We start from the raw sequence: 19,066 nt of genomic DNA, 5'->3' as shown, positions 1-19,066 counted from the left end.
GTATTTTTTTAAATTATTATTATAATTTTCTCTTCCAAATATCATAAATTTCTATTCAATGCAAACAAGCTTTTAATCATTTTTCGCTTCATTGAAAACGTTGAAGCATTCTTAGTTTTCGAATTTACATTAATTTCAAATATTCGTTTTATTTTAAGTAATGAAAGCTCTCTATAAATTTCTTTCGAAAGGTTGAAATGAATAACTTATTTGTTAATAAAAATAAAAAGGATATAAACAAAGAATCATTGAAAAATTTGATGTTTTATAGTTGTTTAAATTAAAATTTCACTTTAAAAAATACGAGCAGTAGATGCTCATAAAGAACAACAAATTTATCACTTCGTATGGAAAGCGAAACAATTTGCCAAATAAGGTAAATGAAAGAAATGAGAAAAATATTATTCAATCTTCAAAAACACCACTCAAACAGATAAAAATGGATATAATTCAACAGAGACATCCATTACCCTTTCCCTTCCTTTCAGTTAAAAATAGCACGAATAATTGGCAAAAAATCTATCCAAAAGACTTGCAATTCCAGAACAAAGAGTTTGGATAAAAGTTAATATGTTGTTCATTTCATAAGCTTAAAAAATTGCGAGTGTAAACTATCATCAAATAAACAGTGATAGAAAAGCAACCAAAACAAATAAACATTTCATAAAAACATTTTTTATAAACAACATCTGAAAAAAAATGATGAAAAAAAGAATTGAACAAAGACATAAAATTTCAAACATGTGAAAAACGGGTGATGTGCTTAAATTTTATAGAAAATCTTTCAACTAATTTTGTCAACGTCAAAGACTAATTATTCTCCTTCTTCCAGTGGCCATATCTGCTTCAATCGAGGTGTGTAAGAATATCTTTCTCTTTCCTTGGGATAGCCCATTGCATTTTGCACATAACGCACTCCATCTATCACAACGTCTTTATTTACATGCGAATGTCCAAACCCATGTACTGTTGAACCAAGGCGTTTGATTTGAGACTCAAGTAGAGTTGACCCAACAACATGTGCCAAAAACTTATGTTCAAGCTCTGCTCGCGGAGGCAAAAGATCCCTCCGAGGCAGCATGTGAGAAAACGATATAATTGGTGATGCATCCATGAGATCAAACGATTGAATAAAGTCTTCATTTCGTTCATACATATCTCGTGGTTTAAAACCCTTTTTTCAATCAGAAAACATATTTCAACGACAAAATAAAGCAAATAAAGTAACATATATAATAACGTTTTTGATTGCACACCTTTGGCCATTTGCAAAAATGCAAATCCGACCATCCTTTAAGTTCTTCAATATCATTCTTTGTAAGAGGCTCACTGATTGCAAATGTCGAATCATACCAAGAAAATAAAGGAACAATCCATATATTTTCAAGGAATTCTGGACGAGTTTTAACGCCAGCATGTTCGCATATTTTTAAAACATGTTCCATCTTTAAATAATTGAACTATAATCCTGAAAAAACATAAACGATATTAAAATACCTTGGAAATTGAATCTTGCTTATCATCGTCCATTACCCATACGTCATGGTTTCCCGGAGTATAAAAAACATGTCTGCAAAATATAAATATTCATCCACATTTGAACTTTGAAAATAATCAAACTTAAATTTTGCTACCAGCATTTGAAGACATCTGGCGAGTTCTGAAATATCATGTGAAACATCTCCAGCAACAAGCTAAAAAATAGTACTCCCAGTAAATCGGAAAGTTACAATGCTAAGTTACATGCACACCAGAATGTCGTTTTCGTGTCCAGAAATCTCAGAAAGCCATTTCCAATTAGCCGCATAATTTACGTGCACATCAGAGATCAAAAACACCTTCGACATAAATAAAACAGAAAAGGAACGATTCGAAGCTGATTCAGATCGCTGATGTTATAATTACTATTTCAACATTTTTTAAAAATAAGTTAAAACTGATTTTAGAAAACACATAAATCTTTTTTAAATTAAGTGAAAGTTTGATATGAATGATTCTTTGAACATAACCATTATAACAATTTAATTAAAAATTATTGTGAAGAAATATATTCACGCAGAGCACTTGTGAATATTTTTTATTATTTTATTAGCTTTTATTTACAAATATATTAATTTTCTTTATATATGGAGAATGATAATGAGGAAAATTTATCTCAAGAAGATATTTACAGTTTTTTGTCATTTGTATTGGAATAAATGATTTAGAAATTATTTGAATATTTGCATTTTTTCATTCAGATTTGTTAAAATACATAAATGATCCAGAATATCCCCAAACTCTTGAAGAACTTAACATTATATCACCTGAATCGATTGAGTGTAATTATGAAAAGAAAACTGTTACAGTTACGTTTACTCCAACTGTTCCTCATTGCTCAATGTGTATGATACTTGGGTTATCAATTATTTCACGATTAAGGCAAGCTCTTCCTTTGAAAACCAAAATATTTGTCAAAATATATCCAGGAAGCCACAAAGACGAAGAAAGTGGTTTGCGAATTTGTTAAATTTTCCTTTTTTTTTTATAATCGCATTTCAGTTAATAAGCAATTGGCGGACAAAGAAAGAGTTGCTGCCGCAATGGAAAATCCTCGTCTTGGGGCTGTCGTGAGGAAATGTCTTGTTGGAGCAGATAAAGACAATATTCTGGAATGGGCAAAATTGGATCACGACATTTTGGCTGGTGAGTGAATACTTTGATGCAGCTCTGTGCCTTATTTACTTTGCAAATTAATTTTATCCCTTCAAAATTTTAAGTTGTTTGATAGATTCTCTATAAATTAAGTCAAAAAATTGCTTTTGAAATTGTTAAAAATGAACAAAGCGTTAAAATTCAAAAATGCAATTAAAATGAAGTTTAACGAATCACATTATTTTTCTTTTTAGCAAAAAATATATTTATAATATGAAATATATCTTCAAAGCAAGATATTTCGGTTTTATAAAAAAAGAAAAGATAAGATCAGAAAGAAACACGAAGCAAAATCATATTTATTTGCTTTGAAATAACAAAAAGAAGCAGTTTCTTAAATATTCATTTGCATTGCCATCGGACATTAATGAGGCGAAGAAGGAAATTATCCAGACTATACATATTCATCTTTCTTTTTTTAGAATATAAAATGAAAAGCAATAAGAAGAACGAATAGAAACAGATGGGGAAAATAATCATAATTATAATCACAATCATAATAATGAGAAAAAGAAGAAGAGGAAGAAGTTATTTAAGAGGTTGAGGAAGAATTGGATGAATTCATTTGATCTCTTCTTCTCTCAGTCCACCAGCAGATGGAGTTAGGTGCCAATCTGATGGTGTTGGTGAGTTGTATTGTGAGTGCTGAAAAGAGTGTTGCGCTGATAACAAACACGTCGTTTGACAAAGGCTGTTCATTTAAAGAAAAATAAATAAAAAAAGAAAATAAAATAAAGTTAAATTAAAATAAAAATTAAAATACAAAGATAAAGAAAATTGATAGAACTCAAAACAAAATGGCACAGCTTTATATGAAATTGAATAGAAATAGAAATAAACACTTCCGTCCTCATCCTCCTTTTCAAACTTCCAAACAGTTAATGTTTCATAGACTCTTCAGCTTTTTCTTTTTCTTTACTTTTTTCGCATTTGGTTCCTTTGCACACATTTTTCCTTTCAATCTAGCATGTTTCCAACATTTCAATTTGATGTGTCTGTTTATAACCAAGTTACGGAATTGTTGAATGAAGAAAAAACGTGCAATACTAAAGGTGAAATAATTCAATGATCTTTATTTTTGAATTGATTGGAGAAAATGAAGAATACGAAGTAAAAATAGTATCAGAAGAAGAAGAAGAAGAAGAAGAAGAAGAAGAAGAAGAAGAAGAAGAAGAAGAAGAAGAAGAAGAAGAAGAAGAAGAAGAAGAAGAAGAAGAAGAAGAAGAAGAAGAAGAAGAAGAAGAAGAAGAAGAAGAAGAAGAAGAAGATGATGATGATGATGATGATGTTGATGTTGACGATGATGATGAAGATGATAAAAAAAGATGAAGAAAATGAAGAAGACGAAAATGAAGAGGAAGAAGAAACTAAGTGATATGATGCATAAGAAGAAGATGACGAAGACAATATACGAATAGAATAAGTTGATTGAAGATTGAGAAATGTGAAGATAAATGAAGACAAACAAAAAGATGTTCGTAAAAATTGTTTTTTCTGGTTTTTCAACTCTGAGTTCATCTGACAAACAAAATTCTCCAACTCATCTCTCTCCATCCACTCAACCATCCTCCTCCTCACCCACAACTCCATCGATGGAGCCATCCTCCCCTCTCTCAACAGTCCATCCACCTCTCTCTCTGCCTTCAACACATCTTTCCTCCATCAAACACGTTCTTAATCAAATGCTGCTGTGGATCATGTTGGAAAATGAAACCGATAGAAAGAGACCAGAAAGGTTGGCTTCTTTTGATGAGAACAGCTATCTCTTCAAATGGTGCGAATGGGAAAACACAGCTGGTGGAAGAGCCTGGGGAGGTGCACTTCATGTTTATTGTGCAACTGCAAATCTCACAATCACTTCTTGCTCATTCAATAATTGTTCAACTGATGATCATAGAGGAGCGTTGTGCTGCAATTGTTTGTTTAAAATTGATATTTCAACATCCAATTTTACAAATTGCTCTGCGTTGCATGGAGGAGCAGTCCATACAACAAATCCACAGCAAAATTCTGCTTATTACCATTCAGAAAACAAAGTCGAAAATTGTTCAATATCTGGTTGGTGTGGAACTGGTTGGTATTTTTATATTGGTGCTTTTCCATCAAACGGCCAATTCCTGTTCACCAAATGCAAGTGCTTCTCAAATTCTGGAAAAGATTCTGCTGGCTCTCTCACATTCAATAATCCTCCACAAAATAAACCGAGTCAATTTTTGGTTAATGATTGTCAGTTTATAAACAAATTGACAAGTGCATCTTCAACACGCTGAGGAGCAGGGCTTTGCTGCACAAACACCTTTTCATGGATGAGCGGGTTCAAATTCATCACATTCTGTTTCTTCGATGGTAATTCCGCAACAAATGGAAGAGGAAATGACGTGTTCTTTAATGGCAGCAGCATCACCCAATCACCATTTGAGAATTGTGGTTCAACAACCCTATCGAAAAGAGTGTATAATAATGGACAAGCTGACAATGCAGTGTATAATGGCTGGCTCCCCCTCATTGCCCAGAACAAAATCGTTGCCAGCAATGGAACTGATGCTGATGTCTGTGGCAGACCCCAACAGACCCCATGTGCCACCATCGAGTATGCCCTCACCAGCTTCATTTCTCTCCTCCAAGACGCATCTCTCACCCTCCTTTCCTCAACATTTGTTCCAACTCAAACACTCTCCTTCAGCGCAGTTGACACAAAAATCACTGGAAATGATGATGCTTTTCTAATCTCCTTGTAATTTCCTTCATCTTCAAATTTTGAATATTTTCCATATCATAGAAAATTTCTTGAGGTTTCATCTTCTTTTCATTTGAAGTCTATATCACCACTTATTTTTTCAAAATCCTAACCATCCGCTCAGATAATAACATTTCTTCAAAATTTCTTCATCTTATTTTCTCCTTTTCATCAAAGGCAAATTCAGCTTGTTGCTTTACATCATCTATTTCATCTCTCAAAAAGCATTTCTTCAATAATTTCATGTAATTTTCTTCAGATTATAATTTCATCAGTTTTCCGATTTCAACATGCTTGTATCTGATTCACCATACTGCTTTATATAATTTCTCTTCAAATATGCTTTTTCCTCAAAATTGTTTTTCTTCTTCATCGTTTCATTTCCTGCAATTCGCTTTTTGTTCGTGGCTGTGTAACCTGCTGAAGACTATTTTGGAACCAATTCACCCCAAATATCCTATCCTGTCCTGTTCTTTATGTTTTCGGTGAATTCTTTCAGCTTTCAAATGAAAAAAGTCAGAGGCATTCTCTATTTTTGGTTGCGTGCCTGATGTTCGGCTATTCTGGATCAAAATTTCACATTTCATCTCAGTGTTAGGTCTGGTAGAAATTCAATATCAGAATAAATATATGTTTTGCGTTTCCAAATTGAGCAGATTTAAATGCCTCTTGATGAATTTGATGGAAGTTGAACGAAATGGAGATAGGAATATTTTAAATTCGTTCATTAAAGAAGGCGTTGAAGAAGAAAAGGAGGATCACAATTGTTGAAATGAAGATAGATGCTGTGTGAATGTGCGAACGAATGAGGAAGAACGAAGTTGAAGTTGAAGTTGAAGAAGGAGACGAAAGATGTGACTGAAGAAGATTTTGTGTGTTTTTGGTTATGCGGTTCGAAACAGGCATGCTTTTCGCTGAATGAGCAAGTGAATTGTGAGAAGGCGAATTTTGTGTTTGTAAATCGAGAAATGAGGAAGATGATTGACAAAATGAAGGAGGATTATCAGAAGAAGAAGAAGACGAAAAAGAAGGAAATGATGAGGAAGAAGAAGAAATTATTGAGAAATGTGCAATAATTCAATTAACATTCCTGAGATAGATGATGAGAACGCTTTGTGTGATGTTGTTGATTGGCTAAAACGACTAATTTATTGCATAAACTTCAGATTGGTTTGAAAAACTCAATCACAAAATGTGTGACGAACAGATTGTGGAAATCAATATTGCTGTATTTCTTCAAAGTCAATTCACTTTCTTTTTGAGATTTCCTTTCCTTTCCCCTGAAAAATAGAGAGTGCTGATTTTCCTCAATTTCCATTCATTTCCATTCACCTCTTCCATTCGACCCCCAAAAATCATCAGAAAATATCAATCCCCTCCTTTTCTTCATCTTTCGCAGCCTCTTCCATAAAACATTCTTCTCCTCTCATAAAAAAATACCCCTCTTCCAATTGAACACTTCAGAATATTCTTCTTCTTGCACACTTTTGCCCTCTTTTCTTTCTTTTCAAAATCCATTTCTCCAATTTGTCTCAAATATCTTCCTCGCCCTCCTCAGCCACTTCTCTACATATTTACTACATTACTTTCTCCAAATTTCCACCCACTCTTCCCCACCCCTTTGTCTCAGAATTTCTTTCATTTATAAATCCCTCTCGAAATATAAACATTCCAAAAAACACTCAACTCCCACCCCCTGCCACAAAAAATATTCTTCCATCTCTTCTCTGCCCCATATCCCTCATGTGCAAGGTGTTGATGAGATAAACCTCAAATATTTCTTTTGGTGGTTGAGAATATTATTAAAGGAGATGATCATGCCAAAAACCGAAAAAAACACCTCTGGACATCCAGCACCATGTGTACGGGCTGAAAAGACCCTCCAGTGAGATACACGATGTATTTAGTGGAGATGCATTCCGTGCTGCATTTTGACCATTCTGATGCTGAAATGATGAGATTGGTTTTGTGAATGATGATGGATGTGGAAATGAGTGTGCTTGGCAAAATACAATCGAAGGGCAGTTTGGTATTTATTTGTTTTATTTATATGAATATTTGCCTGTTGACTGTTTTTGTGTTGTTTTCAGGGCAGGAGGTGGAAAAGAATGAAAATGAATGAAATGTTTATATCTCGTTGTGCATGGTGGCTATGGAGTTGGGAGAGCGAATTCATATGGAAAGTGCCCAGGATGAAGGGATTGAGATGGAAATTGGAGATGATATTTTCAGACAAAAAACAGGATATTTTTCAATGAGAAAGATGGAATTTGAGCAAAATACATAAATCTCACATTTTTCAGAAGGGAGGGAAATAGATGCACTTGATGGAGAAACAACTGATGGAAAGGATGGATGGTGAATCAGATGATGAAACACTTGAAAATGGAAGGAATAAAGAATTTTTATTGGAGGGAAACAGTTGCCAATAGAATATAAAACAGAAAATTGCATATAAAAAATTTTTGGAAGGTTTGTTGTTGTTATTTTTTTGAAGTAATTATTAATTTTTTCATTCAGGATGTTGAAACAGCGAGGGATTAGCTGGCTTTGAAGAAGAAAAAGAAAAGTGGGGAAGAAAATAACAGACAGATGAAATGCGAGATGTTTCGAAGATGCATAGAATCGGGCTTTGGCGAAGAATTATCTTTGAGGAAAGATGATTTTTTGTGAAAGAAGGGGAAATGAAAGCTTAAGAGATGAAATCAAAAAGAGAAAAAACGAAATTATCACATGTTTCTTATTTGCATTAACGATAGAAAGAAGATTAAGAAGAATTAATGATGAATTTGGTGAACAGTGTGACAAGAAGAACAAAAAAAATGGAAGAAGAAAAAAAGAATTATCATTTCATTGAATTTCTCCATTGATTATAATTTGCATTAATCTTCAAAATTTTCGATCTTCAAAAACCTCATAATTTCACTTCTCCTTTTTCTTCAAATAAGACAAAGCCATATCACAGATCTTCTCCTTCCTCTTCCTCTTTATCTTCCTCTTCCTCTTCCTCCTCTACAAAAGCAAACACTATCACTGGAGCAAACGCTCCATCTGATGCTTTGAGTGGGATGAAGACTGAACTGGAGGTGAGCTTCGATTCGACTTGTCGTTTTTCCACTGAATGTTTCGTGAGCGGAGCGGTTGTTTGCGTGTTTGAGGGCAATGTGGCAGTGGGAAAGCATGGCATCTTTCAGAACAAGCAGCAGTGAGGAGAAATGGCAGGAAAGCAGATGAGAAGAGCGAGAAAGAGAAAAGAAGAGGGAGAGGAAGAGGAGGAAGATAAAGGAAGAAGAGATTAATACAAGAGTGTGAAGAAGAAAAGAGTGATTCAGAACACAGAAAGCAAAGATACGAAGAAATGGCAAAACAGAAGATACAAAAAGATGAGAAGGATGAATTAAGCAAGCTGCAAAAAGAAGAATTTGATTGGAGCGAATCGAACTTCTTCAGAGAGCATGTGATCAAAAAAGCAATCGAGGACAGGCTTGATGCGATGTATGGGAACAAGAAATTGAAAAAAAGGCGAAGCAGGATGAACGCTAACAGAGGGAATCACGAAAATAGTGATAGAAATACAAGAAATCATCATCATAATCATTGACATCATAAACATCATCATCATTTTCTTCTTCTTCTTATTCTTTTCCCTTTTCATCATCATCATCTTCTTCATCCTGTCAAATTCCCTCCACAGCTTGTTCGCCAAGCACGTATTTCACCACAAAGGACTGCACGTGACTTTTCTCTTCATTCAGTAGCCTTAATTGATGAGTCTATCAGAATGTGAATATTTTAGGAAGAGCTTCTTCTTCTTCTTCTTTATTTTCTTCTTCATCTCCATCTTCTTCATCTCCATCTTTATTTTCTTCTTCTTCCTCCTCCTCTTTTTCTTTTTCTTCTTCCTCTTTCTCTTCTTCTTTTTTCTTCAGTTTTTTTTCATCATCCCCAGCCGTTGAATCATCATCTCAAATGCATTATCCTTCTCAAATGGTAAATTTCGACTGAATTTGATGCAAAATGTTGTTTTAAGTTCAGTTCTTCGGCTTCACAGCTCAATCGATCGCATGCATAACAGCTGAATTTGCAGATGAAGATGAAGGATCAAGAAAATACTCCGAGTGAATGAGAGAAATAGAAAGAGTTGGAGAAATGAATGAAGAAGATGAGAAAATGAAGTATGATTAAATTGAAGAAGAAAGAAACGCCATATATGATGATTTAGATGATAACGAGAACACAAAACGGACAAGCAAGAAAAATCACTCCCAACACGATCGAAACAGCAGAAGCAGAAGCAGAAGCAGAAGCATCTATTACGTCAACAACAGCATTTTTGAAACGGCAGTTCAATTTTCTATAAAATTTTCAGAAGTTATTATCAACCGCAAGTTTTATTGGCATCTGCTAGTGCTGTTTATTATTCGTTCGCTCTTCCGCCTACACAGTTATTGCAAGCTGAAAATAGGTGCAACTGCAGAAAATAAAAGGAAAATATTTCATTTCTTTTAGAGAACAGAAAGAAAAACAGCTTAAAAGAAGATAAAGCGAGACGAATGAAAGAGGGAAACAAATGACTGTAACGGAGATATTTTCGTTAGATTAATGCATAAAGTGACAAAAAAGGCAACTTTGTGCAAATTTCCAACTTCGATTTTACTCAGCTTTGAGAAACTCATTTTCCCTCTTCTGCTTTTCTCAACTGCAACTCCTTATTCATTCACAGGCACAGAATTAACAGCAACATACTCATTCTTCTTCTCCTACTCCTTCCTCTGCTTTTCCACTTGGTTTGCTTTCTTCCCATTCTGCGTGTCTTCATCCACACAGAAGAAGGGCTGGCCATCAGATGAAGAGTTCTGCTGAGCCAGAGGCAAAAGGGAAAGATGAAATTTATTTTTTTTAATCAAAAGAATTCTGATTCGTTTTGTTGAGTGCTCAGATCGAAAGGGACAGAAAGAGGAGAAAATGAAGAGGTGAAATGATGTTTTGGAAGATGAAGGAGGTCGAGGAAATGAGGGAGATTGAGGTGAATTGCCATCAAAGCAGATGAAAGGATGTTATAAAAGGAATTTAGAAAAGAAAATAACAAAGAACTTGAAAAAGTCAGAAAAAGAAACGAAGAAGAAGAGAGTGAAAGTGAAAGAGAAGGAAGAAGATGCTGAGAAGGATACGCAAACAAGAAAACCTCAGAATCTTTAGAAGGACCATTGGATGACCAAATTAATTCGTCCAAATCTGAACAATTTGAAGGAGCGGCTGCTGAAAGAACGGAGCAGCAAATATTTTTGCTTTCTTTTATATCGTCTTCCTTCTAATCGTCATCACGGCCAGTTGATTGTGAGGCAACTGAATGTTGCTATGTCCAAATATCTTGCTCTTTTGCTACCTCTTCTTCGGATGGGGAGAAAGAAGCAGCAGATGAAAATGCTCAAATGCAACTTCGATCACTTTCATTACAAAACCTCCTTTGACTTCCACCAATCTTCTTCTTCTTCTTCTTCTTCTTCTTTTTCTTCTATTTCATCTTCTTTGTGCGCATAAACATCATATAACACCACTTTTTCATCATCATCTCTTTCTTCATATGATTGGATTGCTTCTTTTTTTTTCTCATCTTTATATGGGATGATTACTGAAAGAAAGAAGAAGGGTATTTCTGAAGAAAAAAAAACAGTTGAAAATGAGAAGAAGATTGAAAAGTCAATGAAGAGAATAAAGATAAAGAGATAGAAGAATTCGTTTAGACAGGATATGATGAATGGAAAATGGTAAGTGAAAATTGCTGAGATTTAAAAAAATGAGGAAGTTAAATAGAAATGGGGAGAAGTTGGAGGAGAAGAAGATGATGAACCAGAACAGGAAACAATGTGGCAGGAAGGAATACGTTGAATATCTGAATCATTCTATCCGTTGCTTCTTTTTCATGAGCGTTATGGAGCGCAGATACGAAGAATGTGGAAGTGCGCTGAGATATGATACAGTTGAGAGAACATTCGTGGTTGAGAAGCAAAAAGGAGGTCCATGAGAGCATGCCATCACCTCTCCAGGGAAAGGCAATAATGAGAGAACAGCGAGAATGAAGTGATGTTTTTGCAGGCGGATTAATTATTAGGGAAGACGGGACTATTCGTGAACTTACCGCAGTTGATACAAGCACGTGTTTCTGCGGAGACTATGTTCGGCTGTTCTTCTTTTGTAATGAATCAGAAAGGCACTCCATTTGCAGACACTTTCTTATGAATCAGATGCAATGCTCAATGGATCCTTGTGGCAGCTGCAGAGCAAATCCATTTATTAAGCACACCTCGAAGGCAGCAAGAGATCAATGGATAAACGCGACTGCGCTCCAAAAGGATGTAGAAGTTCCATTCTGGAGAATGGTGCAGTTTGAGATACACTGGAGCCATGCTGCTGTTTCAGTCGTATATGTTGCTGATAAGGTTTCCAATCAAGATGGTAGTTAAGACGGAGCGCATCAAGCTGAAGTGACTTTCTGTTATTTTTATTCCAAAAAGATAAATAAGAACAATTATACAGCTTTCAATTGCGATATACGTTGAGATAAGATGCTGTGCTGAACTATTGGATTCATCATCAAAAGCGAATTCGATTGAAGCAGCATTTTGTGTAGAGATGTTGATGTTGGAGAGAAAGACGCAGGAATTGGGAAGAGCACGAATATCGGATTGGAAGAGGCTTAGATATCCTCTTCAAGCGCAAAGAAGTTTGTAGTTAAGGTGAAGATGCTTGTTGGAAGGAGAAATGAGAGAGGAGGACACAGCAAGAGATACGACGAGGAAGGAGAAGAGGGAAGAGTGAGCGAAGGAGGATGAATAATGGGAAAAGATGTGATAGCAAATGAGGATGCAGCTTGTAAGACATAACATCAGCGAGTTGGCGAAGGCGAAATGAGCAGAAACAAGACTTCACAAGATATATCCAACTCCCATGTTGGAAAGGCAATTCTGGCGGTTATTGTGAATGACTGTTGTGAAGATGAAGGAACAGGAGGAAAGCAGGGAGCCGCAACGATGCTCAGAGGAGCCGGTGTTTTGATTGACAAAAATCTGGTGTGCGTGGTAGAGTGTGATGAAGGTGACTTTGTTGAAGTCGAGATCGGGGTTGGGGTCTGTGTAGGAGTAGTCAAACTTTCAGATTGGCGTGTTTCAAGCGAAAGAATGCTGAGTAAAGCCGAAGGAAAAGAAGGACTTGTTGATTTGGGAGGAGATGGAGGAGCATCGGAGAAAGAGGTCCTTTCCCATGAATACATTATTCAAGACAAAGCAGAAGTTGAGGATGCATTCGGACAAGTGCAGCAACGACTTCTCGCAGTTGAGGAACACCGTTGCAACTCCGCCCTCGGAAGACTCTTCGCTCACATAACTGGTGAACACATAAACCTCAGAAGCGCAGTCAAAGGTACATCACCTTTCCAAATTAACACAAGAGCTGCTCAGTTGGATGAGTGCACAATGTTGGTATTATTGGAGGAGGGAAAACCGATTATTGTTCTTTGGTCTGGGGCAGCCAAGCCAGCCAGAGTGGATGGGCAGATAGCCACGAGGGAATTGCAAGCGAGCAAAGAGGAAGAGACTGAGAGGAATTCAAGTTTAGCTGAAGTGGATGCAGAAAAGGATGTGATAATGATGAAGGAGCGAGGGAGTAGCTTTCGAGAGACGTACACTCTTCTGCTACATTTACAATCATTTATGAAAAAGGTGTTTGTAGAGTCAGCATGGAATAAGAGCAGCACAACAAAAGGAGAGGAGCATCAGGTGTGGATATCTGGATGATGGATAAGAGACGAGGAAGAAATATAGAGAATCAGAGGAGAAACGAAGGGAGGAAAATTAAATGAAGATGCTCATGTGATAGAAGCTTATTAAGAATCAAATGCAAAATTCACGAATTTCTTTAATTTTTTTTTTTATTTTCTTCGTTTGTTAATCTTTAACTTTGTTTGATATTCAAATAATAATTAGGGTTACACTTTTTCCTCTGACCCTTTTTTAACACCCACCTTTTTTTTTGGAGCTGGCTATGGCTTAATACATAATCATAGCCAGCAAAAAATAACTAGAAACGTTTATTTTAATATATGTTACTTATGCAGAAAAAATTTTTAACGAAATTTATTTTTCTAAGAGTTCTCTGTATATTTTATTTTATTTTTTGATCATCAAATTGATGATCTTTCCATGAATATAGCATTCTGCAAATTTTAAGCTACAGCATAATTAAACATCTTATCCTTTTTATTGTTTTTATAACTTCTCACATTTCACAAGTTTCTTTTTCACTTGTTTTCCCATTTCATCGACTTTTAGAAAAAATACAATTGGGGCAAAATTTTTGCAATTATGAAAAAAACTGAGATTTGTTCCAAACTTTTTCTACAATCATTTCATTATAAATCAACCGTAACTATGCAAATAATTACAGAAAAATTCAAAATTTGAGAAAAATATTTGTTAGAGAAGAATAGAACAAATTTCATAAATTAAAATATTTTGTCCCAATTTTTCTAAAGAATGATGAATTTTTATAAAAATTTCAAGGTTATCTTTTATATATGTCTAAATGTTGTTTATGTAGTTATACAAAAAAGTTTATCAAAATTGATTTTCATAAGACATACGAAAAATATCAACTTCAATCGTTATGATTTTTAGCCAATTTCAATTATTCAGGAAAAGATAATTAAAACATATCTCAATATTTTGTATTTAAAATGAGTTACAACTTATTAAATTTAAAAATTGTTTTTAATACAATCAAAAATTGTATTTTTTCTAAAAGTCGATGAAATGGGAAAACAAGTGAAAAAGAAACTTGTGAAATGTGAGAAGTTATAAAAACAATAAAAAGGATAAGATGTTTAATTATGCTGTAGCTTAAAATTTGCAGAATGCTATATTCATGGAAAGATCATCAATTTGATGATCAAAAAATAAAATAAAATATACAGAGAACTCTTAGAAAAATAAATTTCGTTAAAAATTTTTTCTGCATAAGTAACATATATTAAAATAAACGTTTCTAGTTATTTTTTGCTGGCTATGATTATGTATTAAGCCGTATCCAGCTCCTAAAAAGGGTCGAAGAAAAAAAATAGGTCAGAGTAATAGAACAACTTCACAAATTTCAAAGTTTTTTAATTCTTTTATAAACAAATTTTTATACATACAATTGACTTTGAGACGAGTATCTTATGTTACTATCATATTTTTGTGAAAGTGTTTACACAAATTGTTCTTTTTCAACTATTAAAAATAGATCTTCAAGTAGTATATAATGCGAGTAATTAAACCCACATTTAAAAATGTGGCCCAAATTACTCACATTACGGCTCCAAATAACATCAAACAAGAAAATTCATAAATTTCAACTTAAATTAAGTATTAATATTTGAAAAATGATGTGTTTTTTCACATACTTTAGTGTGATCCAAAATATTTACTGTTTTAAATTATTTCAGTTCATTTTTTTAATTCATAATAAAAATGTCAGTTCATGTTTTTTCTTTTTTAAATTAAAGCAAATTTGAAAAACTCATATTTATATTAGAACTAAAACGAAATGACTCAGTAATGCGGTATTCGATTTGACTAATACCAATAAGTGAAATATAAAACCAAAAAGTGAGACTTAAAACCGTTTTGATTGAGTCAAGACCAATTGATTCAATTCTGGGTGCATGATCACCATGAAATTAAAAAAATGATAGTTTAAAAATTTTCAATTTTGAATTTATAAATGAAGTTTATTTCATAAAAATTATTATGTTCATGTTTCTTCTAGAAAAAAATGGAGTTTTAAAGTTTTCACACTTTTAAAAATCCTTTGTTCAATTTTCTATCTGTCAAAATAGAATGAATTCAAAAAATAAAAGTGTATATCATTCTTTTGATTATTATTTATTGATTTGAAGTGTTCAAATATAATGATCAAAATAGACCAATGTTATAATAAATTAAATTAAAAAGAAAAGCAAAACACAGATTCAAATGACTTAAACAACAAAATTATTCATTGAAAACACATCTATTCAAATAATTACACAAAAATGATAAAAATCGTTAAATTTCACACATTGCTCATAAAAAAATGAACAAACTTTATTGTTCTGAGGAAAATATCCATCAAAAACAAAAATTAACTTAAATCAGTGAGTTTCTCAACTATTTCAAAACCAACGGCTCTTACAATGAATGCGAATAAGTAAAAAATGTGGTATTTCAATGGAAAAAACCAAAATATCAATCACCAAATTTATCGACATTTTGTTCGTGATCATCAATAAATATCATTCAAACACAAAAGCAACAATGAAATAAAAAACATATCAAAAAATTAATAAAAATGAACTGCTCTGTAACAGAAAACACAAAAAACTTCAAAGAATTTTGATCAAAATTGATATATAATTTTTGTATTTTAGATCACAAATTAGATTGAGAGAAAACCGAATTGATTGAGTCAAAACCATTAAAATAGACAAAAAACGTTTTGACTAAAACAATTCGAATTGACCCGCTAAATTCGTTTAAGTTCTATTAAGCTTTCATAACTTAAGGGTTATACCATGGCCTTTCATAATTAAGGTCAAAGGTTCAATACCCGTTAGAGGCGACAAATTTTCAAACATTTGTCAAATCAAATAAATCATGCCTCTTTGCGATATATGAGACAGAGTTACTCATAGCTGCGCTGCAGTCAAATTCGCAGTGAATTTAGAACTCAAATTCAAAATCTAATTCACAATAATAAATGATAAGTGATTAATGAAAAGTGCTTAATGAAAAGTGCTTAATGAAAAGTGCTTAATGAAAAGTGCTTAATGAAAAGTGCTTAATGAAAAGTGCTTAATGACAATCAAAATTAAACAATAAATAATTAATCGATATCGATAATTAAAATTAATCAATCAATAATAATAATTATTGAAATCAAATCAATTACAAAACAAAATCCCAAATATTGAAAATTTCCAAAACTTTCAGTTCTTCTAAAAAATTAAATTGGACCCTTTTTCATATTTATTTTTAAAATTAAACAGGATCTATTTATGTGGGGGGAAAATGACAGAGATTTTTTAAAATCGAAATTTTTTAAATTTCTATAAAATTAGGAATAATGAGCAAACAAAATTTTAAGAATAAGAAATTGAAGCCATCAGAAATACTTGCGAAAACATTATTTCGACTTGACGTTATTCCTGCTTTTGGAAGAGGATCTTATCAAAAAAATAAGAAACTGTTGAAAGATTATGGAAAACAACAGATTCAAGAACAAGAGTTTTTAAATGCAATAGACGAAAATATATATGACGATGTTCAACTCTCTAAAACACATGACGAACGAAAAGAATTGAGAAAACAGAAACTTTATTCTATTATTGAAGCTGCAAACACTTTCAAATTGAGACGTGAAAGAGCAAAAGAGCTTGATGATCAAATAGCAGTTCTCAAAAAAGAAAAAATAAATTTCAACATAAAGAAAAAATAATATGATAAAAAAATAATTCAAATATTTTTTTATTCAATTTAAAATTCAATGGGAAGAAAAAAGTTATATGAATCAGAAGAAGAAGCAAAAGCAAAACAACTGCAGCAAATAAGAAAAAGTCAAGAAAGATACAAATTACAAAATGAGTTCTTTAAAAAGCATTCACATTCAATTCAACTAACTGTCATAAAAATGCTTTCAAAAAACATGTTCGAAAGTGAAGACACTTTAAAAGAGGTCCAAACAATTCTCAATAATGCTAAATATATTTCTATTGAAGAGGCTTATAGAAAATATTGTGAAAACAGTTTGCTGTTCCCGGCACTTCGTGCTGAAAAAGATTTTAAAAAGAACATACCAGATAGCACTGATGAAAGTAAAGATATAAAACAGTAATGAATATCATAAGTGAATAAAACGTAAGTGATTTTTATTTTTATCTTCTTTTAAAAGATGTCAAAAACAGCCAAAATTGTTAAAAAAGAATTACCAGATATAACAATAATTGAACCTTTTTCACCTGATATTAAAACATTTGAAACAGTTCAGGAGTTTAAAGAATATCTAACAGATAATGAAGAAGAGATGAATAAGCTATCAACATGTAAACTCAATAAGCAATATCACATAGAAGGATATAGAATCACTAAACTCAATAACAAGATATCACTAAAGAAATCTTCAAATAATATCTTGTCGAAAAATTTATCGAACGATTCTGAAATTATTGATGCAATCTATATTTTGTCAAAACAAATGGAAATCGTTGTAGAAACTTTGAAAAATAATAGAATTCTTTAAATATTTCTAACATATCTCACGTTGATAGCTGTTCTTCTGTTCTTATCGCTTAGTTCTGATCCCTGTCGGGGGTCATCCTTTTTAGCATTAATAATGGTCTTTATTTTTGTCCCGTCATCATCATATGAGAAGTGCATGATGTCTCTTCTGCTTAAATTTTTGTAGCCTTCCCATAGAGTATCACGATCTTGATTAGTCTGCAACTGATAATATACATAATTGAACTTCAATTTGGAGAATCCTTCAAATATCCACAGAGTGTCCAAATTAGCTTTCACTTCTGAGCATATTCCTTTTGGATCTTGTTAGCATAAGAAGAATGTGATCATAGGCTGTCTATTCTCAAACAGTAATCCAAATAATCCATCTTTCTTTTTGAACATCTCCATGCAGTCATCAAATAAAACTGCTGTGTGATGAACAGGTTGAGAAAAGTCTTCTATATGCAGTGTCTCCAATACAGCATTCACAACTGATTCATCCTGTTGTTTTCTATTGCGTATGTCACGATATAGTTCTTTGGCATTACTGATATCAGTTAGTGTTTTTAAAGCTTCATTATATCTCACTTGCACTATTGGAAATTCAATAAATTTCTTCATCCTCTCAAATGTTTGATCACAACTCTTGTCAGACACATACACAAATAATGAATAGCCTCCAAAATGCAACTCAGGAGTGACATCATATTCTTGATATAATTCATCTAATGCACTCACTTTAGCTAGTTCTTTCAAAACACTATATGTTTTTCCACTTCCTCTTCCTCCTACAAGCAAATTAACAGAAATACGTATGAAAAACAGATCTGGATGTATATCTGATTGAATCTCATACGTGATATCTAATTCTGCCTCTCTGTTTCTTCTATTCACGATTGTCTCTAAGGATCTCGAGTTGATTTCTTTAAGAAGCTGCGATCTCTCGCTGCTTCCTACGAGGAACGCAGGAAGAATCTGTCCACTTTTCATAATGATAATTATTTAGTATTTTAATCTGATTAAAACATTTTTATCTTGTATAAAAGAACTATTGATGTTTAACAGTCTAAATCTGCTTGAGTTACCAAAAAAAGGAATTTCACTATTTTCATCAGATACCACCAATAGAAAAAAGGCACATGCAGGTGGCCCAAAAGCAAAACTTGGAATGGATGAATTGAAACATATTATACTTGATCAACAACAGGAAATACGATATATTAAAGGTTTAATGAGTGAACAGTCAGGGAAAAACTATCTGAAACGAAATAAACTTTGGAAAGAAGGAAAAGATTGGAGTTTCGATTCAATAGATCATGATAACAACCCTGATACTCCCGATTAG

The 19,066-nt window shown here is 33.1% G+C and overlaps 4 protein-coding genes across 4 annotated transcripts; 2 read left to right on the top strand and 2 right to left on the bottom strand.

Moving 5' to 3' along the window:
* Positions 1-137: 137 nt before the first annotated feature.
* Positions 138-1,894, bottom strand: MONOS_12716 (putative Metallophosphoesterase). Its single transcript, XM_067865359.1, has 5 exons — positions 1,752-1,894; positions 1,621-1,694; positions 1,498-1,570; positions 1,257-1,445; positions 138-1,174 (listed from the first exon to the last, which is right to left on the bottom strand). Exons 1-5 carry the CDS (start codon positions 1,845-1,847, stop codon positions 815-817), a joined length of 792 nt encoding a protein of 263 aa, XP_067721829.1. The 5' UTR covers positions 1,848-1,894; the 3' UTR covers positions 138-814.
* A 134-nt stretch (positions 1,895-2,028) lies between these two features.
* On the top strand, positions 2,029-2,839 carry MONOS_12715 (Fe-S cluster assembly protein Cia2/MIP18(mitotic spindle-associated MMXD complex subunit)). The gene is made up of 3 exons (XM_067865358.1): positions 2,029-2,172; positions 2,241-2,492; positions 2,542-2,839. The coding sequence occupies exons 1-3, from the start codon at positions 2,127-2,129 to the stop codon at positions 2,691-2,693; spliced, it is 450 nt and encodes a 149-aa protein (XP_067721828.1). The 5' UTR covers positions 2,029-2,126; the 3' UTR covers positions 2,694-2,839.
* Positions 2,840-12,339: 9,500 nt separating this feature from the next.
* On the top strand, positions 12,340-13,224 carry MONOS_12714 (uncharacterized protein; the record flags this gene model as incomplete). The annotated part of the gene is made up of 1 exon (XM_067865357.1): positions 12,340-13,224. The coding sequence occupies one exon, from the start codon at positions 12,340-12,342 to the stop codon at positions 13,222-13,224; it is 885 nt and encodes a 294-aa protein (XP_067721827.1).
* A 4,821-nt stretch (positions 13,225-18,045) lies between these two features.
* Positions 18,046-18,711, bottom strand: MONOS_14983 (uncharacterized protein; the record flags this gene model as incomplete). The annotated part of the gene is made up of 1 exon (XM_067867827.1): positions 18,046-18,711. The coding sequence occupies one exon, from the start codon at positions 18,709-18,711 to the stop codon at positions 18,046-18,048; it is 666 nt and encodes a 221-aa protein (XP_067721826.1).
* Positions 18,712-19,066: the final 355 nt, after the last annotated feature.

This window comes from Monocercomonoides exilis, assembly GCF_001643675.1.
Source record: "Monocercomonoides exilis strain PA203 chromosome Unknown scaffold45-810774, whole genome shotgun sequence".
Classification (NCBI taxonomy): domain Eukaryota; phylum Preaxostyla; order Oxymonadida; family Polymastigidae; genus Monocercomonoides; species Monocercomonoides exilis.
The sequence above is the reverse complement of the archived record's forward strand: the minus strand, read 5'-3'. Positions and strand labels throughout refer to the sequence as shown.

What these genes read in the sequence shown, in the direction of transcription:
- MONOS_12716 (XM_067865359.1), bottom strand. Translation starts at nt 1,847, where the DNA reads ATGTCGAAGGTGTTTTTGATCTCTGATGTGCACGTAAATTATGCGGCT. An exon ending in AGCAAGATTCAATTTCCAAG is followed by an intron (nt 1,446 to 1,497) that starts GTATTTTAATAT and finishes AATTATTTAAAG; the next exon opens with ATGGAACATGTTTTAAAAAT. An exon ending in ATTTTTGCAAATGGCCAAAG is followed by an intron (nt 1,175 to 1,256) that starts GTGTGCAATCAA and finishes GATTGAAAAAAG; the next exon opens with GGTTTTAAACCACGAGATAT.
- MONOS_12715 (XM_067865358.1), top strand. Translation starts at nt 2,127, where the DNA reads ATGGAGAATGATAATGAGGAAAATTTATCTCAAGAAGATATTTACA. An exon ending in ATCTCAAGAAGATATTTACA is followed by an intron (nt 2,173 to 2,240) that starts GTTTTTTGTCAT and finishes TTTTTCATTCAG; the next exon opens with ATTTGTTAAAATACATAAAT. An exon ending in CCACAAAGACGAAGAAAGTG is followed by an intron (nt 2,493 to 2,541) that starts GTTTGCGAATTT and finishes ATCGCATTTCAG; the next exon opens with TTAATAAGCAATTGGCGGAC.